The sequence below is a fragment of the Dermacentor albipictus genome, chromosome 1 (genome assembly GCF_038994185.2).
Source record: "Dermacentor albipictus isolate Rhodes 1998 colony chromosome 1, USDA_Dalb.pri_finalv2, whole genome shotgun sequence".
Taxonomy (NCBI): Eukaryota; Metazoa; Arthropoda; class Arachnida; order Ixodida; family Ixodidae; genus Dermacentor; species Dermacentor albipictus.
Window position 1 is genome coordinate 413067560 of NC_091821.1, and position 26307 is coordinate 413093866.

General features: G+C 46.8%; 1 protein-coding gene across 13 annotated transcripts in view; it reads left to right on the forward strand.

Annotated features, from left to right (window-relative positions):
• The window catches only part of LOC135913055 (rootletin-like), a 308691-nt gene that overhangs the window by 174541 nt on the left and 107843 nt on the right, over window positions 1-26307 (forward strand). For 11 of the 13 annotated variants that reach the window (XM_065445705.1, XM_065445709.1, XM_065445717.1 and 8 more), the window contains 6 exons: window positions 1865-2116; window positions 16549-16668; window positions 18025-18132; window positions 20520-20588; window positions 23272-23499; window positions 25617-25763. In XM_065445705.1, the coding sequence (XP_065301777.1) occupies window positions 1865-2116; window positions 16549-16668; window positions 18025-18132; window positions 20520-20588; window positions 23272-23499; window positions 25617-25763 (924 nt within the window). Of the gene's footprint in view, window positions 1-1864; window positions 2117-7045; window positions 7248-16548; window positions 16669-18024; window positions 18133-20519; window positions 20589-23271; window positions 23500-25616; window positions 25764-26307 lie in introns of those variants that run through there. The other 2 variants (XM_065445706.1, XM_065445718.1) reach the window with 2 other exon arrangements.

A 26307-nucleotide genomic window follows, 5' to 3' on the forward strand; every position in this document is an offset into this window, starting at 1 on the left:
AGAGAAAAATACGACGACTGGTGCGGTAAGTACCGACTTGCGGACTCTATTTCGGCCATGTCAAAATCATGTTAGCTGGAGTCAATGGATGACCGCAGACGTGAGTGTCGGCTAAAGTTTCTTTTTAGTATCACAAGGGACGCGCGAGGATGCAGCCCGTGTGCAGGGTCGAGGGAAACACTTACTTAGCATTTCTTATACACGATGTGAATGATATACAGCAGAGGGGTGGGGTTTTTAGTGAATTATATGTGACGCCTGGCGCGCATATTTTACTGCAATGAAATATTAATCTGCAGGTTCCGTTTACTCGTGTAGAGGACGGCAGCGAATTAGATGGCGTGGTGCAAGAAATGTGCTTGTATACAGCTAATAGGCTGCTGATGCAACTCCGGTGTAATTGGAGATCGCTTCGAGAGGTCTCAGTTGGGCTGCGTAGATGAATGAATTATGAGGATGACGACTCTGCAGGCCTTCCCTCCAGACACTTCTGTGAGCGCTTTGACGTTATAAGACGGTTTTGCCATTAAGAATGCAGCCTGAAAGGGACACTAGGAAAATAAGTAATTTTAACTGTATTTGTACGCAAAGCTTCTGCAGTACAAAAAGAAATCAAGAAAGGAAGCCCACTTTTACTGCGAGAAACAGGCTTGGCATAAACGCCAGGAAAGGCGTGGCATCGAAAGACGCATGACGACGACGCTTTGAAGTTCCCTCATCGGTTCGTCGTGACGTCACTGATTTTGACGCCGTCGCCTCGAGCCTTGTTTACTGTTTATCATTTTCAAGAGCATTGCGTTGTCAGCGTAACATTTTGCAGTGGTTACGTACGTGCTTATAGATACTCGGTGCGCGTCGTGCATTCCTTTCTTTGACCTTCGTTTTAGCGCCGAGCTTTGTTTGCTACCATAATTAGAGGTTATACGATTCAGTATTGATGTTAATTCACCCGAAGGCCGTGTCCCGTATCAATTGCCGCCATGGTTATAACAAAGCCGTTTACTATTTCTTGCATCTTTCTTTGTTTACAAGTTTTTTTTTCTCAGTTTTCGCGCTGTAGTGACGGTGAACAGTAGGACTGCTTTAAAAATTCTAGCTAAAAAGTTAACTCTTTAGTCAACGAACTTGTACCAACCGAAAAACGAAAAAAAAAATCAACACACAAAGCACAACGTACGGCAGCGGCGCAGGCACAGTCGTCGCAGTCTGATCTTTAGGGGCCGATTAAATTAAACGCATCGGCTATTTGTACGTCGCTCGTCGTACGCTCCAGCGTAATGTGTATCTGGCGCTCGCATATACACGATGCGGCGCTCCGCTCGGACTGCACAGCGGCCGGTACTTCTTGCGCTATACCGATGAGCGCTGGTGGATCGCTGGGGCGCCACATTCTGTGTTGTCGCAGGGGCCCGTGGCTTTCGTCGTTTGTAACGTAATATGCGCGCGAGCTCGGGTCTCCCCAACGCTGCACCGCGATGGCGCAAGAAAAAGCGCCGGCAGCCGTGCTCTCCTGCGCGGGTGTCGCGTTTCGATCGCCGAGCAGCGGGCTGTGCACCGCTGTTCGCTTCGCGCACGCAATCTGATTGTACAAACATTATTGTAGCTATATAGAATCGGGAACAACAACAACAACAACGTTAGAGAAAGGTCTGGTACAGAAAGGCGCTTCGGTCTCCGAGCGATGACTTTGTAGCATTTGTTATAGCATGTGAAGCATCAAACACTGTACACGACATATGCCGATATGTTCCTAGTCGTACTGACTGTAGCCACTACACTCTGATGGCGGTTTGGCCCTCCGGGTGTAATAAATAAATGAACAAATAAATAAGCTTGGTTTTCTTGTCTCTCTCTCCTCGTGCAGTTTGCGGAGAAGCGGAAGCGCCTTCACCGTCGCTCGGCCCAGCAAAAGTCCTCCTCTCTGGGCACCAACAGCAGCGGGGGCTCCGTTCTTTCCCCGCCCGCTGCTGCTGCTGCTGCGGCCCCTGCTGGCGCCGTCTCGGGCAGCCTGTCACCGCCGTCGCCCGCTTCCGCCGCCGCCGCCGCCTCCTATGGAGAACGCCGCAGCCACGACGACAGCGGCCTCCTCGCCTGCACGGTAAGGCGGGCCGAGAGAGTACGTACAGTTTCCCTCAAAACGTTGCTATATTCCTTTTTCATGCACAGCGAGCAACGCTATACAAAGGCTGAAAGGAGAGACCTATTTCGTCGCTCGCAATCGCCACCAAGAAAATAGTGCGTCAGCATTCGAAAGAAATATATTTATCGAACCAAATTAAATTATGGGGTCTTACGTGTCAGAACCACGGTGTGATAAGGAACGCCGTATAGTGGGAAGGGGACTCCGGGTTGAAATTTTAACCTCCTGCAGCACTTTAACGTGCACCCAGAGCGCGTGCCGTGCGCGAGCGCTTTTCGCATTCCTGACCCAACGGAATGCGCCGCCGCGGCCGGGATCGCGAACCGAGAGCCTCGCGCTCAGCAGCAGTGTAACAGGTGCAGGAAACGTTCGGCAGCTGCGAGCGAGTTTGCGTTGAAATTCACCTTACTGAAGGGGCAAAACGAGAAGTGTATGTGCAACGTGGCCGCGTTTGCACGCCTGCCTTTCGGCAACGTTACCATTCCTGCCAACTTGCTCTACTTCCAGTCAGATGTAAGTCCATGTTGCAAGCTGTGCGCGCCGAACTGCACAGTCGAGGTGCCCTGCCACGGCTACTCGGTTGTCTATAGAGGTGCGGGGTATACACGCGAAACTTTGATAGACGCCGCATTGCCGTTCTGGAGAGGCGAGCACGCACACCGCTCCCCGTGTTGGCAGCCCAGTAACCCTGTCGCACTCTGGAGAAGTGTGTTCCCTGAACGTTCTTTTTTCCGACTTGACATCGCTCTTCAGTACATTTTACGAGAACGGCGTTTTAATAGTGGCTTTTAACGAGGAGGAACACGCCGACAGTGGCGCGTTGTCGTGCTGAAGGAAACGGAGTGCGGAGAATATTTACTTCTCTTGTTTAGGGCACACGCATAAGGGCGGGCAGGCGTCGGACCCCCCCGTAGACTTTGTATTTGTAAGATACACGCGGCGGCGGAAGGTCTACTCGCCTTGGAAACTGATTGATACAGGTGGGCTCGAGCATTCGATGACGCCAAGGCGTAGAGGAAGCGCGAAGTTATAATCTACTAATTACAACGGGACAACAATCGTAACGACTTAAAGACTTACGACTGGAGGTATATCGTCGAAACTGTGCCCTCCGGTGCTGCTAGTACTTCTCCAATGAACACAAGCAAAATTTGCGCTTTTGTCAACTCGCGAACAAAATTTTTAAATGAAAGCAGCAGTGAAGACGAAGAAGCCACAGAAGCTTCTCTCTGGTTGTCAATTTTTCCGATCCGACGTACAGGCTGCTTTAACGATGCCTCAGACAGCGGCAGATGCTCATCAGTGCATGTTACTGCTGTACAATATTGTGCAACTCTCCACATTATACTGTGCATGCATTGTACAGGAAATGAACAAAACATATGGAAGCTCGAGCGCCAGTTGAACGCACACTGGACCAGCTTGCTCGCTCGGAAAAGCTGATCGAACGCAATGATCAAGTATGAAAAGGAGGCTTCTGCGTGTTCCTTGACGTGGCAATCACATTGCATCGGGAGCTTAAAGAATGCGGCAAAATACAATGCAGGTGCCTGCTGCAATGAGTGAAAACAATTTCTCACTGTTCAATGAGAACGTATCCGTTTTCACATTTGCGAAGCTACGGCTTTCCAGCCTAGAATGGGCATCACTACGGCCAATACTGACGTCAAAAAATCCTCTTAATATTTATTTATTTATTTATTTATTTATTTATTTATTTATTGCTTGCTTGATCTGTCGTACAGAAATTGGAAACTAGGAACGAAGTGCAGATTTTGTGTATAGTAGATTTTTTTTCTTCTACTCTTTTTTTGTACTAGTTGCTTCTTTGAAACTTCACAAAAAGTATTTCAGCTATTATTATTGCTATACATTCATGCAAAACAACAGTGATCAGGACATAATATTGCAATGTGTATCGCAGTGTATACGTTGAGACTACTATTACGTCACGAAGTAACATGTTAAAACATAAAAGCACCGAAAATTAGCACATTTCTAGCGTTAACGAAATAGTTAAAATAAAAGGTTCTTCGTGGCCGTGGTCCTTGACAAAATTTCAGAGTGGCCGCTTCTAACATTCATCCATTCATTGCGCGCCTTACGAGACTATGTGTGTGTGTGTTTGCGGTGCCTGCGTTGCGTGCGCCTTTGCCTTTGCCGCTGTGATTTAAAATGATAATGAAACCGAACTCCGACAAACTGGGTGATCATTCCTAAGTTTTACGGAATTTTAAAAAATATCCTGTTGCAGATAGCATAATTCTAGCCCTTGAGCTGGATTATTCAAAGATGCGGACCGTATACTTGCACGATAATGCGAAACACCTGTTCAACTAATTTACACAGATTCACTAATTACCTTCTGAATTAATTACTTTACGGCACGTATTGCGATCCACGAATTGTAGGCAGTGAGCTCGCAAGGTGTACCCAGTCGGAGTGAATTTCCAGAATAATGCCAGTTTGGAGATATAAGCGCCATCAGACTCGCCATAAAAATGCGCTGTTGTTCCACTTACTTTTTTTTTTAACAAAACGTTCTTTTATGCATTGAAGCAAAAAAAAAAAGTAACTGGAACGCCCATGTACTTCGTCCCACGCTTTGGGAAATAGTATCTCGAAACTTGTGTTATTCCTAGAAATTCATTTCAAGCGGACGCGCCCTGCAGGCTCAACGGCTAAAATTCGTAAATTGCAATACGGGCCGTAAAGTAATAAACTAATATTTGAGCACGGGGAAGCGCGGGAGACAGGTCTACTAAGTTAAGGCGACACGGACGACAAGCGCTCCGTCTGTCTCGCCTTGCTTTGTCCCGTCTATCGCGTTTCGGCGTGATGCATCGCCAACTGGCCCAAAATTGTACCTTTCTGTAATTAATTATGGAGTTAATTAGTTAATGTTCGTTAATCAGCTTAATATGCGTTTCGATTTGCTACGCTAGCAATGCCCGCCACTTCGAATAATCCAGCTCGAGGACAAGATTTACGCTATCTGCCACAGGCGACCTTTTAAAAATTTCATAGAACTTTTAAAAAAATGACCACCCCCTCCCTATCAGTTGTGCGTGAACTGTGTCACATTCTGTCCTGGAAATGCGCTTGTCGTATGCTTCGTCTCGTCCGCATCGGCGTCTCCCGGTGCACCGCTGCTCGTCGAAACCCGTGGAAATTAGCGCGCCTGCACTGGTGCTCGAGCTGCGGCTTCGGACCGGTGTACGCATCGCGATCTGTTGTCTCTGTCACTGCGGTTGTCTCGGCAGCACGAGCCGGACAGGTGACGCTCGTTTACGCGCGCGCCCAGTTCTGCCTTGGACGCGCGCTGCTCGATCGTTTCCTAATTATACACTCGCGAGGAGGACTGAAGTCGTTGACGCGTCTACTGTTTACGCGACGCGAGAGCGCTTGCGCGTCAGTGACGAGACCTCTCGCTTGCCCCGCGAGGGGCAGCCAGCCCCGTTTTATATCGTTGGTGCCCAAAATCAAAGGCGGCTGAAGAAGGGCCGCAGAAGTCGACGACATCCGCCGCAGTCGCGGGCTCAAACCTTGCGCCTTAGTCCCACTCACTCTCTCTCTCTCTCTCTATCAGTATTTGTTTATTCCTAGCATACAGCTGTGCATGCAGAGCGAGGGTGCAACGACCGACGTCGCTTCAGGCGCGACCGACCGCATCTTGCCTTGAAAACCTGGCGCGTACGCACACCGTCGCCTTCGACGAAGACGACGACGGAAGGCGAACAGCTGGTCCCGGGCCCTCCTCGCACGGGCGACCGGTGGAGCGAATAAAGAAGCTTGGCGCGGGGCGTCGATGGGGGGGAGATGGCGAAAATTGGGCGACGCCGGTGTTGGGTAACGCGCTACCACCCGATAGTTCTTCCGCCGCCCAAGCCTGCCTTCCCCGAAGGCGAGCTCTGCTGTCGCGCCCGAGCGCAGGGCGGGCTGCGGCGACCCCGGGGACGAGCCCTGCTGCCTCTGTTCGCCGACGGAAATAGCGCCCCGCGCTCGAGCGCTGGGGGAGCCCGAGCTCCGCTCTCCGAGAATATAACGGGGTCCTTAGGAAACACCGGGTCTTCTCTCTGCCGGGCTGCTCGGACTCGCCTTGTGCGAGAAGGAGGAGGGCGCAGGGTCCTGTGCGCTGTGGCGCCGTGGGATGACGACGGTGCGGGGAGGGAGGGTCAGGGAGGGTGCGGGCTGCCGTGGTGCAGAACGCGCGCACGTATACGACGACACACTGGCAGAAGCGACTCTATTGCCCACGCCGAAAGAAGCAGAAATTCGGATATTCGGCACCCATCCAGTCAGCCAGCTAGCTTAGCCCATTTGGCTCCCCGCACGGATATTTACCCTCTGTAGAGTACACAAAAACATTGGCGATCGTCGCCGCTACGCAGGCCGTGTACGCGGTGGCCCTCCTGTGGTTGTGTTGATGCGGAGGCAGCGTATGATCAGCGACCGTCTTCGCTGCGTTTCGTGGCCTTCATTCGCGTGCTCTGTCTCGGTGAAAGTTTCAGCGACGGAAATGTGAGAAAAGTGTGCCGACCCGGAATGGCGGCGAGCCTGCTGCTGCTGGCTGGCTGACGTGTTTTCTTGCTGTCATTTGAATTGTTTCTATATATATAAAGGTTTTGCTCGTCTTCTGGACAGGACGACGATGACAGCGTAAACGGGGCGACGACGACGACAAAAACGACCAGGAAACTGTGCGCGGTTCTTCCCCACCCGCCGCTTCTCGTTTTTCCTTTCTCTGATTCCGCAGCCCCTGCTACTGCCGCGTCCGTCGTCTAGTGCGTTTGTGTGTGTGAATGTGTACGTTCGTTTCTTTTTCTGACCGTGTTGTGTCGAGACGACGCGTCCTCTGCTACGCTTACTTTTTTTTTCTTCCTCGAAGCGAAACGAAGCGAAAAAAGAAAAGCTCCCGAAAGTGCGGGGCTGCACAAACACTCATCTCCACCTCATTGCGAGAAGTGGCGGTCGTCGAGTGCGTGCGTGTGTGTGTGCGTTCACGCGCTTCCTCCATCTACGTAGTGCGTGTTTTCGGAGGGGATCTGAGATGGCGGCGGCGAGGGAGGCGTCGGATGGACTGCGCAGTTGACGGACAGCTGCCCCGGTACGTGCATGCATTTTTCGCAGTTGGGGAGGCTTCTACGCGGTGTGTACTTCGCACCTACTATAGCTGTATATTTGGTGCTGCGCTTAGCGTATAGCGGCTTCGAAAACGCTCACGAAATTTACGGAAGGGGGGGGGGGGGGGGGCACACGGACACCACGAGCGCAGACAAGGGCACGTACACGGTAGCCACAAGGGGGATGAGGAGAATTACTAAAGCATACATGAAACCAGAAAGAGGGGAGCACCCCCTCACCCTCATCCGCTCATCCAACTTTCTATACCCCCTGAGTCCGCCAGTGAGCAAGCACAGAGCACCTCGCACGCGTTCTTGCTCCGCGGCATCCTCATCGTCCTCTCTCTCTCTCTCTGACACACTCCCACGTACCCCGCTTACGCACGCGCGCATGTTTTACCTCGTTTCTTCTTTGCCGCGCAGATAGCCTAAACGAGGCTGGAATATCCTGCAGAAGGCTCTCTTCACACTAGCGCGCGCTCTCGTGCGCTGAATAAATAAACCCGCTTAGCGTATAATGAATGGCTCTCATGCTGAGCGCGACCGATGGGACACCGCGGTTCGTGTCAGCCGGGGGATTTAATGACGGTCCCGAATGATTTGTTAGCACCGCGACAAAAAAAAAAATGGTGTATCAGGCTTTGGTGTACTCGGGGTTCGAGCATTGGCCAAATACCGCTCCGCGTCGCCATTTTTTATCAAGGTTGCGTAGCCATTTTACACCAATGTTTAGCCGTTCCACATTCCGGACGCTGATGTCATCGACGGTGTTGCCTCGCCACCTTTTCTTCTACGGTTCACCTGGCTCATTATTGCCCGCAGCCTTAGTATTCATCTCTTTTACGATGCACGCACTCTGCCTCATTCTCATTTCGTGACCAAATTCATCTCATTGCCAGCTGATGCCACGAGATAACTTGGCCACAAATACAATCTTCCCTCTTGTTTACAATGGCCACACTCATGACCTCGTTTCTAGGCGCGGTCGTTCTGAACTCTGGCCTCTGCGGCTGTAGTCCCGATATGCATTTCAGTGTATTCGTTTCGGCTGAAAAAAAAAAAAACGCAATTCGTGCTACTCTATACTGCATGCGTGCAACGAGGAAAACGCAACTTATCGGTCACGCTTCTTGTGCATCACGTGCCCGCTTAATACTAGAAAATGGGATTTTGTTCCGCGGCTTTAGCCGAAAATATAGGTTTTTTTTTTTTTTTTGAAATGAACCAGCAGCAGCCTCTTCCGTAATGCATCGATTCCTCGGACCTCCACGCTAAGTGTTTCTGCGTGCGCTGTGTTTTCTGGGAATGAAGCTGTCACGGTCTGTTGGCACCCACTTAGGTGAGAGAGGCCCTGGAAAATTGAAGTTCAAAGGAAACAGTAGATCATTGGGGCGTAAAATTTCGATTAGGTGTCCATGCGATTGAACTGCAGCGATCGAGCACGGGTTGGTTTGCGGCGCAAGTTGGACGTCACGTCCGAGCTTCCAGGCTCCTCTTCGCGTACGTGTCTTCAGGAAGATTCTTGCTGAATGTCCAGCTCGATTAGCAAGGTGACCGCTGCTTGCTTACCGCGATGGCTGGGGTCGCTTATAGACGCTGCACTGGGACGCCTTCTAGAATATATGTTCGTGTTGTCTGTGGCCGTGGGGAAATACACTTTTAGAGCTCCTGTGGCTTTGTGTGGTTTTTCGAGATTCAGCGAAGCGGAATGGTCAGCGTGCATGGATGACCTCTCCTGGTGCATCCGGCTCGGACGTAGATCGGCATGTACTCGCTCTTGATTGCCCTGACTCATACTTCCATCCACAGTTCCACAGACGTGGGATTTAGTGTGTACCTGACGCACGAATGGTGTGATTGGATTTATAGGTGTGTCTGTGTGTGCTGGAATGGGTGCCGGACAACGTGAGTGTCAACGAAATTAAGTAGGTGACGGCGAGTTTTGAGTGGGTATGAACGTGAATGATGACTGTCGACGTGTATGAGTGAATACGCATGCGGACGTATAAGTGCTGGTGAGTGTGGCGAGTGGGTGCCGGTAGAAGTGTGAATGAAAGCGACTGTCCACGCGAGTGAGCGTTAGTGAATACTACTACAATAGGCACGGGAATGAGTGCCAATAAGTGTGATCATTTACATATATATCCCAGAAAAATATTGGTGGGCGAATACGAGTGAGTAACCGCTTATTGTGCCGACCTCTGGCTAGGGAACCCTCATGATTCGCTCCTGGGGACTCGCCTTGTCGCTGTATATTACTGCGCGCATAGTGCATGCTTGCTTGTGCGTGGCCGACACTGTCCGGATATAGCAACAGCAGCGGTGACTTACTGCGGAAACTGCGGTCACTCGCTGCCTTGGTCACGGTGGTCACGCTGGCGATGACCGCGGATATCTGGCGGGAAAAAGTCACTGCATCAAGAACATCTTGAGATCGTATACGGGTTTTGATGCCAGGACTTTTCCTCGTTCCCTTGCCGTTTTCTTGTTTACTCGTCATTTCATTTTAAAAAGTGATCACGGGGTGGGTTAATAGTCGCCTGCGCGACTATTAACCCACCCCGTGATCACTTTTTGAAATGGTAGAAAGATGTGCTATCTTTGGCAACCCGCCAAATCTTATTGGCGGGTTGCCATTGTGGAAGGTATATGCACTTTTCCCACTGACGTAAAAGATAGTTTGTTGCCTGGAAATCTTCGCGATCAGTAAATTTATTTTTTTTCTTTATTTATTTATTTATTTATTTATTTATTTATTTATTTATTTATTTCAGGTGACCGCACCCACAATACGGAATATGAATAAGGGCTTCGCTTCCTGGTTCTTTTGTTTCTTGCATTTTTGGGCGAAGGGGGTGACAGCATCAGGCTTTCAGGACCTGGGGAGTTCCTTCGGGGAAGGACTGTGTTTTAATGCCGTAGTAGTAGTGATTCTTTGGTTTCTTTTATTAAATAAAATAAAGAACAAGGAAGGGAAGGAAATTACTCCTTACGGCACTGTAACTGTTTACTTAGCGCTGTCTGCTGACACATGAACGGCGGTCAGCAAGGGGGGGGGGGGGGGGGGTAAATGACAGGGAAAGAAGACGCTGCGGCAGACAGGGTAAAATATAGAAGGCAACTATTTACGTGCATGCAACAGCGCGACTATATTTAAGGGTTTATCCGTAGTGGCCCTGTGGAGTGACTTGCTCGAGAGAATTCGTCGCCCGGCCCCCCGCGCGCCGGCACTGTACTTCAACACCTGCACTCGTCGAGGTCTAGAGGGAAGTGGTGCTTGCTGGTGAGACTGAAAAATGGGCACCATCTTCTGCAGCCCTTGAAGCAGCGCGGCACAGCGCCGAAAGAGTGTCGATTCATTGGCGCTGCCTCCTTTCCGAAATGTTGCGCGGGAGTGCAAACGCACGCGCTGCAGAATCTGCTGTGCGTTTGAGGTGGACTTGCGTGTCTCGACAACAGTCCAGAGTGCCTTTATGGCGACCCCCCAAGGTAGCTCTCGTTGGAAAGTTCCATACATACACCCTCCGGCGGACGGGCCCATGGTGCGCAAAGCACGACTTCATACGGACAACAACGCGCATATTGTTTTGCCTGCCTGTGTGTCGCGCGCGGCTATCGCAGATGACACGATGGCGTAACTGGTGTCGTCGCGAGGGGTCACCTAGTGGTGGACGTGTGTAAAGTCCCTTAGACGTGTGTAGATTTACTCTATACGCATGTATAAAGCGACTCTATAGATGTTTGTAGGGTGCCTCGATGCCAAGCCCGCCGGCGCTGCTGTCGAGGCACGTGTCCTATAGGTGTTTGAGAACCATTGCTGCCTGGCTCATTAATCGAAGTTGCGTTTGTCCGACAAATCCTGTTTAACGGTAGCGGCCACTCTGCTCTATGCATAGTGCAAAAGTTGCAGAAGAGGTTTCTTCGAAAGCGATATAGTAAATGCACCCTCGCGCGTAGAGGCACCTCCGAGACAAGGTGGCTAAGGCGGCGTTCTGCTTCCGAGGGCTGCATCTCATGTCCGAGTTGCTTCACACTCAAAGAAGTAGAAGTGACCGTGTCCCGCGTTGCGGGCTCTCGGAATTTATGGGGCACGCTCGAGAACGAGCTGAGACCACGTGTCGGTGCGCTCGCCGTGCAGCTTCCCGGTGTCCCTATGTTGCTTCGAGAGGCGGCAACCGCGGTCAGCGCGAACGCGCACAGTGCGTGGGTTGGCGGAGCCCGTAAAATGCGGCATACTCGCGACGACCTCTCGTTTTCGGTTTACCGATGCCTCTTCCTCGGTTGCATGCAGCATACGCGTGACGGATGAGTGTTTCCTTCACCCGAGTGGCGATGTCGATGAGTTGGCCCGTTTTTGCGGAATCTGTCGAAAAAAAAGGGGGGACGTTTGCGTCAGGCGCGTGGCATCTTGCGCTGACGCGGGCTCCCCATCCGTGTTCGTCATTTTTTTCCTCCATCTCTCTTCTTTTGGGCGCACGCGCGGACGGAGTGCACGCGCACTCGTGTCGAAATGGTGGCGGAATTACGTAAAGTGACGTGATGCCAAGTCAAGCGGCCCAGTGAACCGTGACGTCCTAGCGATGTGGCCTGGGATACGGCTCCGCCGCATCTCTGCGCATGAACTGCAGCTCGCGACGCTTGACGAAAAGCGGAGACGCGGAGGCACGCGAATGACACGAACACGCAAGTCGATGCGCTGTTTCCATGATGCGGTTTTGTTGCGGCAGCATCTGCTGCCTTATACACGCGCTTCGTAACCATCACTTCCGCCAGCATCTAAACATTACCGTGCAGGAAGTTCATCTCTTTATTCTGGAGGGCTACGGAGGCTACACGCTTACGCTCGTGTAAGGTCTTCTTCTTCGATTGATATAGTTCTTATATCAATCGGACTGGCGACACGCGCGTGATCCTAGCTTACCATTTAACCTGCATAGCGCATCGTCCTGCGTTTTGCTGTTGAAATATATATTTACTCTGTGTTCGTGTTATTCGGGTGGCTCCGTGTTTCATCATTCTCGTGCTAAGTGTTGAAGTGAAGGGGGTGTAAAGGGATCGGGGGGGGGGGGGGGGGAGGGGGGTTAGCCCTCAATCTAGGGCTCCACTGGCTTCCGCTGCCAGCCTGACCTGGCCGAGAAATGCTAGTTGCGCCTCTCGGCCCTTGCTGGTGAGCCATCTCCCAGTGCTCCCGTTGAAAGTTATTTCCCGGCAGGGCCGATTCATAATAACATCGTCTCAGCAAGCACCAACTGGTCCAAGCCAAAATTTAATTCTGGGGCTGCGCCAAAACCATGATTATGCCAAGGCGCGCCGTTGTGGGGGACTCTGGAATAATTTGCCCACCTGCGGTTCTTTGACGTTTACCTAGTGCACGCCACATGAGCGTTATTCTTTGGGGGCGAGTGGAGGGCTTTCAATGCGGCTGGGGTCGAAGCCGCGCCCTCAGGAGCGCGACGCCATAGCCGCTGAGCTATCCCCGGTGTGTTGTTTGGGATCGGGCATGAACTAGCTGGCCCATGCCGTCGTCCAACTTATCCACGCTGAAGACATTGTTGAAGGGAGAGACTTGTTCTCATCGAGAACGAGGAATATGGGTTTATTTACAGTATTTACATGAGAATGTTACAGTTCATCAGTCTAACATGACTGAAAGAGGAATGCACACTGAGGAGCCACCAACGGCTCCCTTAATACACTCTGTCCTCCATAGATCTCTAGGTGAGGGAAAAATGGCCGTTTGACCAAACGGAGCGTTCAAAGAGCCGACCCACTTTTGAGGGGGAGGGGTTTACACACTCACTTCCGCACAGGTTTCACTGACCACACCGAGGTGAGAGGGTTCTCGCAGACAGGGGACCTGCCCCGAGCAGGCGCCTCTTCATCCCAGTGTTGACCCTGCAGACAATGGCCGCCGCGTCTGTCCATGACTTCCAAGCCCCGTGAGACGGCCGCCAGACACCTTCCAGCAGTTCCACCGCTTCTTACAACCCTGGCGGCCACGGCGAATCCACTAACACTACTTGGTCCGCCGACCGCGTTTAGTTATAGCGGCGTTGCGGGGGTGTTGACACGGCACATCGTCCTCCCTACAAAACGAGTCACCGCAGCAGGTGGGGAAGGCTTCCAAGGCCGCTTCTGGAAAGCTCGCCATCTCCGCAACTGCAGCTGGCTGGGAAAATTTTTTAGGTCGCTACCCTTGCAGGCCGTTCGTAACACCGGCGGGTTTATTGCCCCCATTCGTGTGCAGTGTTAACACCAGAAAGTCACGCGGCGGTGGCGAGAGAGAGTGAGAGAGAGAGAAGAAGGCAAAGGGCAAGTTAGCACCTACTTCCTCTTTCTGTAAACTAGCACGCAGCAAGGCATTCTGTTTCTCAATATTTTTTCTGCCTCTCTCTCTCTCTCTCTCTCTCTCTCTCTCTCCTTCTGGACAGCCTTGGCGGCAGAACTTTCACAAATGGGATATATATATGTCATAGGAACACTACAGAAGCTCCCGAATCTATAATCTGTCTCATTTTTTTCCCGCTATCTCGGTGACCAAATCCTGAGTGTGGGCTTATAGTCAAAGGAAGTAAAGCATTTATAAGATGAAGCTTTGACATGCACTTCGTCATGGACAGGGAAGGTGTGGGTGTGGAGGGAGGGGTGGGCAGACTGCATACGAATTTCGGGGGTTGGGGCTGGGAAGGCACTTTTGTCTTTCTTGAGGGCAACTCGCTTGTGTGAACAGCTTTGATTTGGTAAGGCCCTCCTCCTCTCTATCTCATCTTTCTATTCCGCCCTTTTCTGTCCCCCAGTGTAAGGTAGCCAACCATATGCACATCTAGTTAATATCCCTGCCTTCTCTCTGTTCTTTGCTCCTCCTCTTTAGAGGTCGGGGGGGGGGGGGGGGGGGGCGTTGCACATGCTCTGTGTGACCCCGACCCCCTCTGGCTATGCCAGAAATTTTGTACAGCAGTGTAAGGAAGGCAAGTGTTACTGTGCTGATCTCTTTCACAAGGAAACCAGCATTTTTTATGTTGCTGTTATTCTTATGTAGTCAACAGTCAGAGTCTTAAAATAAGAATGAGCAAGACACCAAGCCCTGATAGTATTGCCAACTTGAGGAAACAGTGAAGGAAGCTAGCAGTCCTGGTTATTTTCCTTCTTTGTTTTCCTCATAGTAACAGAGAGTTTCTGGTTCGACAAAGCAAAGCCAGCATGGGAGACAGCATTCAGCCACCGGGTCAAAACTAGCAAAGGTTTATGTTGATGAGAGAATAGGCACGAGCTGCAGGAGCCTCTTCCATGCATACATTAGAGTTGCAAAAGCGCTGTGTTGTTTTATATATATATTATTTTTATGAATTGTTCCAAATGATCACAAGAGCCTTAAGATAACTGCTGATATGTGTTGCTCTCAAAACCTCTCCCTGTATCATTCCAGCCAAACAGTTGAGCATTGGGACTTTGTTTAAATTGAGCACCACACGCTAATGCTATGTCTGTAATTTAGTATGGCTTTATAGGGTGTTGATTGTGAGCATCATTTCTACAGTGATAACAATTTCTTTTTATCTTTGTTTTTTCTCTTTTTTTTAATGAACACTAACGTCATTTCCAGCAATCCCAAATCACTTTGCATGAAGTTTATAAATAAAAGAAAGAAAATATAAATCAGGAGTAAATGGCAATACACAGGCAGCCAAAGGTTTTACCACTCAGTTACTTCGCCTATGCTATAGTAGAGATGGATAATGTGTCTGGAGCATGCGATTGAGCGACCAGCTTCTGTGATGTGCTATAATTGGCCAGCTCTGCACCCTGAAAGCTTACTCATAAACTAGCACCAATATGAAAGAATTTATTTAAATGAAGGCAATGGTCACAAGCACAAAGCAGGTTGGTTGAGAGGAGAAAGAAAAAGCTGCATCTCTCCTCTTCTCCATAAGCAGTGAATGGCACTTCCACAGTTGAAGATGACTCAGACCAGAGTTCGTTGGTTGGTTGGTGTTCCTCTAAACATGGCACGTACCCTGCATATGGGAGGGTCCAAAAATGTAATGGAACTATGTGAGTTATCGCTGAATAACGCATTCTTCTTCTTGCGAGAAGATTGCGACACACATCCAAAAATGTTTTCTCTGGTTGACACCTTACTGAAATGTGCAAGTCCTACTGCACATATTATTTCACCGCCTGTTGTATCACTGCTTTGCATTATGGGTGAAACTGCAACTCGTTTTTCTTTATGTTATCAATGCTTTGTGATCATTTTTCCCTTATATACTTCTCTGCAGGTTGTAGTTGATTTGACAAATATAACAGCGCCAACACATGCAACCACAAAGGAACAAGGACTAGACACAAGCGCTTGTGTCTCGTCCTTGTTTATTTCATGAGACGCCAACAAGCAAAGACACCAAGGAAAACATAGGGGAAATTACTTGTAATTAATCATTGAATTCACGAAATTATAAATTAATGTCAGTGAAAGTGGATGAAAAAACAACTTGCTGTAGGTGGGGAACGATCCCACGTCTTCGCATTATGCGTTTGATGCTCTAACCAATTGAGCTACCGTGGTGCGGTTTCCCCATCTACTTTCTTGGGTATTTATGTTTTTGCTACTAGAACTAACCTTGGGAGTGTTAGCCAGGGCCACCACTCACAATCCTTGGCGGTGGATGTGGAACATCCTTTCTGCCGCAGGTGTCACGAGCACGTTATCTCTCTGGGTGAAGGCAACTGGTCAATAAACCCACACATGCTACCTGAAAGCATCAGTGTTGCCGGAATCGAGACCCTCATCATGTAAGAGCACGAAGAAATGGGGTTAACCGAGGGGCTCGATTTCTCTTAATCATATCGTAAGAAACCAACAAACAAAGACACCAAGGAAAACATAGGGGATATTACTTGTAATTAATAATTGAATTAAAGAAATTATAAAATAATGAAATGAAAGTGGATGAAAAAACAACTTGCTGCAGGTGGGGAATGATCCCACGTCTTCGAATTACGTGTGCGATGCCCTAACCAATTGAGCTGTGTTGGTTGCATTGAGCGAGTGGTTGCACGTGTTAGCGCTGTTAAATTTGTCAAATCAAGTATGCACCGACTCACCTAGAAAGAAGTTTTAATCAGGTTGTAGCAGTTGGCAGTGTTGGCAAGAAAGCCAGCTCTGATATTTTTGCTTTAGTTTAGTGACACTCACTAGATTTCCAATCATCGGAAGCCTTTCAGAGCTAGTTGTTCCAATGAAATTGGCTAACAAGCCATACTTCTTGTTTTTTTCATCCTCAGAGCCCATCCTCTGTTCCTCTTCCATCAAGCGACAGTTCAAGCATCGGCAGCCACCTGTCTTCAGACACCAGTCGTTCTAGCATGGCCTCTGCACCGTCCCCAGGGAACGTTTCCAGAAAGGTTTGTGGAGCACTGGCCTTTGAAAGCATTTTGTATAAATGCTCACTGAAGCCTACATTAACAGCCAAAGGTGTTTGAGGCACGCATTTAGAAATGTTTGGCGAATGAGCTGATGATTAGTGATGAGACACATGGAGGAAGAAAGAGCTGTGGTTATTTCAATCATTGTACCGTCTGGCTAGAAATACTGCGAGCAAAACCTGGGAGTCCAGCTGGGCCCACCCATATGCACCTCATTCCTGATGGCGCCGACTTCAAAGCCAGTCGGGTTGATTTCGAAAATGACTCTTTTGCAAATCGATGCCATGAACACAAGTCTGTGAAATGCACCGAACAGTTGCAGGAACTGCTCTTTTAAATGCTTCATTGAAATTGTGTTTTATATGTAGTTTGTCAGATGGAAATGTCATTCTGTTACATATTTAAATCCATATGCAGCAAGCTGGAGTTATATCATTTGGATGCTACTCTCATGGTTTGCACGAAGGACAACATTGTTTATATACGGCTTGTAGCACTGGCTGATTTCAGTGTTGAACAATGGAGAGCATGACCCTTTTCATTATTAAGTAAGCCTATCAGTTTCACAAATCTGGCCACATATGGGAAGACTTCTCTAATGCATAGTTTAAAAAGCTCCACATGCCCATATGTAAGCACATATGTGCCATGCCGAAGTTTTCTTGTTATTTGTCCAGCAGCAGGATTTAAATCGCTGACATGGCATTCGATGTGTGCTTGTTTTAATTGCGCCAACCATGCAGCCATCGTTCATTTGTTTACGGCATTTCTTTGTGATGTTCTGTCGCATGTGCAAACTTAGGTAATAGACAATGAATTATTGAGGCGTGAGCGCCAAGTAGATGGGTGCATGTAACAGAAATGTTGGATATAAGTTATATGTTTGGAATTGAAGTGTCTAATAAGAACGAAGTGTAATCATCAGGTGCTTCAGACAAAGCTCAAGCAGAAGTCAATATAGCAATAAAATAACTGCATCAAAACAAGGAATTGATCGTGTTTATAATTGTGCTCGATACATAAGATATCCAAGAAAGTACATTGAGATGAGGCTCTGCCCTAAATTACCAATGTGGGGTAAGTGCAGATGAGTCTTGTTATCCTAATATTGCAGTACAGCATCAATGGACCATACTGATACTGCCCTTTTTTTTTCCTCATTACACTGTCAAGAATCGATAAGCCTTTATTTAAGATAATCATTATTTTTGTGTCACTAGCTTTTATAATTTAGGTTTTAAACTTAGTAATACTTGTTTACATAACATTGTACTCTCCCCCCCTCCCCCCCACATAGTGCATAACAACATACTTTATTTTTTCCCTCTCCAACAGACATCCTCAGGAGCATTGAATGCAAAGATCAACAATGGCCTGGATTCGAGCTTCAACATCAGCTTTTCAAGCATAGAGACTTGTGCATCTCCTGAGATAATTAAGAAGGTTCGTAAAAATGTTGACTTGCAATGGGAAATTAGCATTCTGTATCTCTGTAGATTGGTAAACAAAGAAATTTTTCATGTACCTGTCATAGAAATGTGTTCTCCAAGAGGCAGAGTTATGATTACTGAGGAAGCAGGACTATGATAGCAGTATATTGTGCATGGTTAAAAGAGGGATTTAGCCTACTCGTAAACGTCTTGCAGTTTATGGAATGTCGGATTACTGGAGACACTTGCGCAAGCTGCCACATTGGGTGGCATCGTATTGTGGCACAGAGTTTAACCAGAGAGGACACAGAACTATTATTACAGCCAACAACCGTATTCTACTTAGCCGGTGATGGCGAACATTGTTTAACTGCGCGAGCAAACGAACCACAAAGACAGCGAGGGACAAGGACGGGCGCAGTCCTTGTTTGCTCGCGCAGTTAAACAATGTTCGCTAATATCTACCAACTCGCCCAACAACAAGTTCTGCGCCCGTCCTTGTCCGTCGCTGTCTTTGTGGTTCGTTTGCTCGCGCAGTTAAACAATGTTCGCTAATATCTACCAACTCGCCCAACAACAAGTTCTACTAAACTATGTAGCTGGTGATGCAGAGTTAGCTGTGATGGAATCATTAACACGCAGTTATTTATTTTTTTTTTTTTCTTCAGTGAGAATACCCACATAACAGCATTCCTATCATGTTGTGGATGGGCAAAGCGTCACAAGATGTCACTTATGACATTGCTACTGCTGTTCAAGGCTGTGGTGGCCCAGTAATTCATAAATGCTATTACATTTGCAAACAAGCTAAAACTCACTAATAAAAACACCAGCTCATTTTTTTTTTCTTTTTGAGCCCCCTTAGGTGTCTCTTAATGATGCAATGTTTATGACGTGTGCCTTTTTTTTTATGATGTTTTTCCATTCTTTGAGCGCATTGTGTTTCCTAGATGCACTTGTAATTGCATCTTTTTACTTGCAGTAGAGTGTGAATGTGCATAGTGCTGTGAGCCACTTGGGACGTAAAATAGTGTCAGCTGAGCCATGGTGGTTGTTGAGCATTTGATAAACAAAGTGTGTTGTAAACCTCTTGAAAGAGAAGACAAACTATAATGATAAACTGGAGCAAAAAAAATAATTAATTAATTAATTAAAAAGTAAAAGAAAAGGTGTTCTGCTAGCGTCCGTGGCACATTAGTACCTGGTCTATGAGTTGGTGAAGTAGACTGTTGGGTGTTTGGACATAGCCAATTACAAATTGCATGAAATCGGGGAATGCATTCAGTGCAGAATGTTCTTGAAGTACTCCAGTGATTATAAAGGGAAAGTTGGTATTCACATGAAAGTTGTGCAAAACTATAAAGAAAACCCATGCAGGTTCCTCGAAAGAACAATCTTTGAAATTGAAGAAACTCTCTTCCTGGTCCACTGGTAAAGCTTTGCAGTAACCATGTCTTTTTGGAATGGGGAGCAGTTGCTCTAGCAACTGAGCTAACCAGAAGGCTAGCAAACAGATGGTAAGCTGAGAACACATTAATTGACAGTGTTAAATGCAGGAACATTGAGTAAGCCAGTTAATTGGGTAGAAATCTGCAATGTGGAAGAAGTCTGTATCTTCAGTCTACTTTCAGGTGTAAAGGCAGATAGATTTGACAAGACAAAGCTGCCGGTACCCTAGTGACATGGTTAGCTGTATTGGATGTGCCTGACCCATACATATAGAACTTTTCATAAAATTCTAAGGCAGGTTAATTTTCTTTTTCCAGCCTGCAGATCATATCAAATACATTCAGTAAGATACATAAATTTGAGCCATGGAAGAGCGCATAATAGTGATTGCTGTGTATGCAACAAGTGCTTTAGCTGCTCTGGGAGAGGGGAGAAAGAAAAAAAAGGGGGGTAGGAGAGGGTGTTGCTTTACTGCTGTGGCTGCTTAGCCTTGTTGCTTATGAAACGATGCTGTCTGTGAGAAAAGTATTGCATGTATGGATAGCAAGACAGACCTTCTACAGCAACACATTGTTAAAGGGGCACATCCTAAATGTTTAAAAATTTGTAACATTGTATAACATCGCAGATTTCTTAAAAATCTTACCTTGGAGTATCATAAGAAGCCAACAAACACTTACGCCAAGGACAAAATAGGAGAAATTACTTGTGCTTAATAAATGAAATAAAGAAACAAAGCATCATTTATTTACATTTATTAGGCACAAGTAATTTCCCCTATGTTGTCCTTGGTGACAGTGTTTGTTGGCTTCTTATGATATGACTAATAAATATCGGGCCCCTCGATTAACCCCTTTTCTTCTCGTTTACTACCTTGGAGTAGTATACTATGCCATGAAACTCCTTCAGGCATTGAATGCATATATATTTTTCTTTTCTTTTTTTCTTTAGGAATCTGAACACTCACCTGCACATGGAGACATGTCTTTCAATGAAGCACTCAGCAGGTACAAGAGGAAGGTGAGCTACCATGTCTTGTTTCATTTGTCAAGACAAGGATGGCCGTCCTGTCCTCCTGCTTCTTTGACAAGCCAATTCTTCGTCCCTAATTATTCCCGAAAGATTTACATAAAATGTTTGTATTTCTGCACTTTTGTTCTTGGTTTTGAGAATTTGTGAAGGAAAGATTTATTTTTAACGAACTCGTAATTTTCCTATGTGGCATGAGTATTAGTACATGCTATTCAACTCTTGTTTCTACATCTAGGCTAGTTGAAATCAAAATTCAGGTAGTAACAATAATTGTTAGTGTATGACATGAAAAGAAACATCTGTGTATATCCTTGGACCTTTTAAGATCTTCTAGCTGTCACTGTCACTAAGTTTTCTGTTGTTTTGGTCTAAGTTGCAATATGCAAACATGTAGTAGCTACCTGGTAGCACGCTCAGCTAGCATGCAGCTGATCTGCAGATGATTCAGAATCGACTCCTGGGGCTATGCAAAACCTTTTTTTTTTTCAGCCAGTGGTTGTTGTCGGTTATTTGGTTTCACAGTATGTCATTATGTGACAGAGAAAGGCCTATAGCAAATATTGCTGTATGTAAAATTAACACTTTGTGACATTTTATTGTAAGAACATGAATATTGTCACGCATGGCCATTTTTTATCATGGCTTTTACCTGCAAGGCATGGCTACTATCAATTATAACAGCAGCATTTATTCAGGGTCTTCGCTTGGTCATAAGTAGTTTTGACCATTATGTGCATAGTGCTTGCATGCTTTCTGCTGAGAAAGCCCCTATTCCTGCTAGTCTATGCAGGTGAGTCCTTTAGCAGTTAGCAGAACATGTTTCAAAGAGAGAGAGAGAAAAGGAAGAAAAAATAGTTGTCGCTACTTCAGTTTTGGTGACGTTCAGAGCATGCAACATGTCACCGTTTGTTAAAGCATTGGCTCTGGCTGCTTTAAAACACTGGATATATGTAGCTGTCTGAATTTGTTGGTGTGCATGTTGTGCCTGCATATTGCAGAAGTCCACTTCCCATTGATGCCAAGAGAAGCATGTGTATGTGCATCCGTCCTGGCCTTATAACAACTCTGTCAAGATCAGGCTAGCAAAAATAACTCTCTATGGTGCGTCAGCTCTGGTAGCCCATTTTTATAACTGCAGGAATGGCCTGGAAGCAAGCACAGGTGGTATGACGAAATGAGCAGACACATTTATGGTATGAATTCCCTCCTGTTGAGGAGATTGTGTAATTGTATTGACACATTTAGGTGTGCTCGGTTCTCTTTGTGGTGCCCCTTATGGGTGGCTTTCAGGGCCCCCATAAAATCTTTAGGGCTTGCTAAAGTTCTGCCATTTTGCATAATTGTGGCATTAAGTAATTACGCTCACTAAATGGACACTTATTTTAGTCTCCGTTGTGTGGTGCTCAATCCACACTATAAGATTGCCTGTGAGCCATCAAATGGCCCTTTGTTTGCATCACTGAGGAAGTGGGGGAGTAATTTAAAGTAGTCTGCATACAATAAACAATGAGTCCTTTTTTCTTTAATGTCTATCTTGTCAATTAAGCAAGAGGGGGGCATTTGTTGGCACTGTCCTCCTTTATCTTTCCTTCCTTCACTTATTGTCACCTGCCTCTTGGAGCTCATGAGTGTTAGTGATGTACAACGTTAAACAGAAGTCCTAGTGTTATGCAACACATATTACAGGAGCCACAGCCAAACATTCTTCAAGGGGAAAACGTCATGGCAAAGTACACATTTCAGTCCTGATGAGCCTTTTGCAGGTTGCTTTGAGCACAAGGCAGTAAACGTGAGAACAACAAAACCAATAACTCATGCATCATGTTGCAGAACGAACTGGTTAATGTAACCATAAGGTGCATGCTTGGAACAATCTAAATGCTTAAGGCATATGGTAATGTTGGTAAATTGAGGTCTGAAGACAGAGAAATGTGTAAAAACTGAAAGCATCTGAGCACTGAGTTGAATTAAAGTGCAACAGAACAATGTTGCAGCTAAAAAAAAAAGAAAGAAAGTCAGAATTGACGTCAAACTGATTACCGAATTCCCAGAGTTGTACCTGGAGTTCTCAAAGCAAGAAGTTGGTATACTTTCCGACGTTTACACCTGTTTGTTTCCTTTCTGAGAACTGCATTGTAAATTGACGCATTTTATGCAATTCTAAGCTGATGATAGGTTGATGAACAGCAGTTAGTCTGCTAAAGTACTAGTTCTTCAAAGCTGCTGAAGAATACTTAAAGGCCAGCTGCAATAAAATTTGACTTTGACTAAATTGCTTGTAAATCAGTTGTATTCATTGGTAAAGCAGTATTGGCAGTTACAGGTCTGATAATCATCTAATTATTTTTTGAATTAATAGCCTTCGAAGTGCCTAAGCAGATGATGTGGGTATCTCTTAGCGCATGTTTTGGGAATCCCAAACTATGTCTTCAGAGATTATCAATGTGCTGTGTCTGCCACCAAATCTCGGAGGTTATGCCAGTGTGCCACACTGGTTCCCAAAGTTCCAGGTCCTGCATCATTTCTGACGAGCGGTAATCTTGGCTCCCCCCTTCTCCCTGGTCTAGGCACAGAGTGTCATGACAGTGATAAAACGTTGAGTCAAGGTTGTAGTCACTAGTTGGTCTTACTTATTGGTCTCGGCATCTCGTTGGTCTCGTGCTCCTTATAGATGGGCGACGTGAAGCGTCAGCTGAGCAAGCGTGATGAGTTGATCAGGCTGCTGACAGAGCGGCTGGAGGAGACCCGCCAGGAACAGGAGCGGGTCCAGCGGGAGGCCTCCCAGCAGGAGCATGCACTCGCCCAGGAAGTGAGTCAGCTGAAGCGTGAGCTCCAGCTGTGCATGGAGCTGCTCGAGGCCCGAGGTGGAGACGGTGGCCTGAGGCAACAGCACCAGCAGGTGAGTGGGTGTCAGTCTTAGCAATGTCTCTTTCTTAACAATGTTATCATTATGTGGACAAAGTCGCCAGGTTGCAGCCTAAGACACACCAGTCGTAGTAAAAAGTCTCTGAATCGTGATGATAGCCTGGTCAGAAATTTATTTGTCTTTCTTATGTTTCAGTTGTTTCTTGATGTCTTCCTTGTTATTTCTTCAACTACAGTCGACTTCTGTCAAGTCGGCCCTGACAGGACTGATGAAATTGATTGAATTATCCAGCAGGTCGAATTAAACAAGTTGCAGAAAAAAACACCATAACACACGGCTGATTCATTTGGCGGTGTTTGCTCCTGTTCAACGCCTCCCAATCAAACGTGCACCAGTTTTCTAGTGTCCAAAGTAGAAAACTAATGTAGAAATGATTTAAAGCTAGTAGCCAAAGTTTAAGTCTGTGCGCACCCGATTTTTTAGGACAATTTTCTAACTTCAGCTTTGCTGCAATACAACTGTGTTATGCAGTAAAGCATACAAAAGCCGTGAAGGTGGTTTTTGTTTCATGTTTAATTTCACCACTTAGGCAATTTGCAGCCCAATTTGCTTGTTAAACGAAACATGCCTGTTAGAATCAAGTAAATGCTGTTCTCATGCATTGTGAGCTACTGTTCTTGCTTGAAAAACTCCCTAGGGCAGGCTGAAAATAAGCGTTTTTGAAGGGAGATTCACGTGTCTTCAACGCATTCACTGTCTGCCGAGCTCCGCCGAGATGGACACTGCCACTAATGTGGTCATTATTGGGGTCACAATAACGATCAGGCATATGCATTCAGCCCGGTCATGTTCGAATTATCTGGTGAATGTAAATTTTAGGATCAAAATGACTAACATGTAGGCCCATAGAAATGCATTGGCACTGGCTGGAACCTTCAGTCAGGATCGAATTAGCCGAAAAATCTCATTACTGGAAATCTACTGTACAGCTTTAAATTCTCCTGCAGTGGCAAGTCAACAGTCAACAGTTTGAATGTGAAAAGGAAAAACAACAACTGGCTTCTTTAAACAGTATTATATATCTAAAAGATTTTCCTTTGCCTAGGAAAATAGCTTTGACACATCCAGGGGCAGTTTCCTCGGGTGATAACATTTGTGAGATTTCATGGCACTCAGCTCAGAAAAAGCCAATGAGCTTCTTTCTCACGCTTGCCCGCCTCTTGCGTGCGTGCATCCAGTGCTTCACAATCTTACGAAAATGAAACTACGTATCTCCAAAAGTGATCATCCGAGAATATGTCCCCGCATAGCTTACTAATAAGCTCTTCAGTATATCTTTAGAATTAGGAACAAATGTATGCACATATATTCCCCTTAAGAGGTGAGCCATTGAACTTAGCCAAAGTTCCTTGAGGACAAGGACATTTCACTGGCTATTTACATCACTGGAAAATTACTTCCTGGGCTCAACAATCTTACTGCAAAGTTTCATTTTTATGCTCATACTACAAGTACAACCAGCCCATGATTTACCTGTGTTGTTTTAGTTATATATATATACTTATAAATGAACTTGTCTTTACTGTCCCACCTCGCAACCTCACTAGTGATCTTTGGGGTATTTAGAAACACAAAAAAATTGATAATAAGCATTCACAACTGATAGCCTATGTGTGGTTAATGAGAGCCAACGTATAAGCGCACATGTCAGTGTTTCATCACGTACGGACAAGAATTCGAAAACATTGTGGCACTCGTCAGGATTTCAATTTACATCGTTTGCATTTCAAAACTATTAATTTCAGGCACCTGGCAGTACTGGCACTGCCTCACAGTGCAATTGGGAGTCTTTGTGTGCCATTTGTTGGAAATCAGTGACAGCGCACCGTTCTCTTTCAGAAGTTTGCTGGCCCAGTTATTTCTTCACTCCAGACCATTCTTCGATGAAAATGCTACATGGAAGGACCACATTTGCTCAGATACTGAAATGTTAATTGACTCAGGTGACCATGACAGCACTGTGTAGTGACTATGCGGGCCTCTTTACTGTGATGACTTGACAAAGTGATGGGTTGCCCCATCAAAACACCATCAATTCTTGATGCTCAGTTCCAAGTTTGTATCTGTGTCTCACCCATTCATGTTTTCAGATGCTGAACACAAAGAACGAGGCACTAGAGCAGCTTCAGCAGAAGGTGGAGGCCCAGGAGCAGCAGATTGCCATGCTGCAGCAGATACGTACTGACCTGCTCAGCCGACTGGCAGCTGCTGCTTCTCTAGGTCCCGAGGAAGGCGAGGTGAGCCAGGCATGGGTGTCCACAAGGGGTAAAGCAGAAATCCCCTCCCCTTCCACAGAATTCCTTGGCGATGGCACCGAACAGCATTACCCAATTTTCAAGAAGCTTCGAATCATGAAAGTTTGGAAGAAACATATTTTTCCAGCACCCCACTCCTGTTGCAAAATACGTTTTAGGGTAAATTACCCATAGGTGCTGTTTGAGAGTTGTAAGGCCGCCTTCAAAATCCCCGATTGCACGCACATCGACAGTGCTTAAACAAAGGATAGTTTGCCATCTTCGAGTATGCGGGCAACGTGGAGCAGTTGGGAAAGCATTGGCACTTTTGTCCAAGTGCGTCTTCCTGAACGTGGATGTTTAGTTGCCCAGAAGCGCATTTTCTCTTGGCCACAGTGATTGTGGGCTAGGGTTCCTGCGCCGTTAATTAATTATTCACTTTGTAACTTCTTCGTAACTTCATTATAAGTCAGCTTCACTCAGTCAGCATTTAGCCTATAATACAGCTGCATGCTCACACCCAAAGCATACAGCATGCAGGGATTGA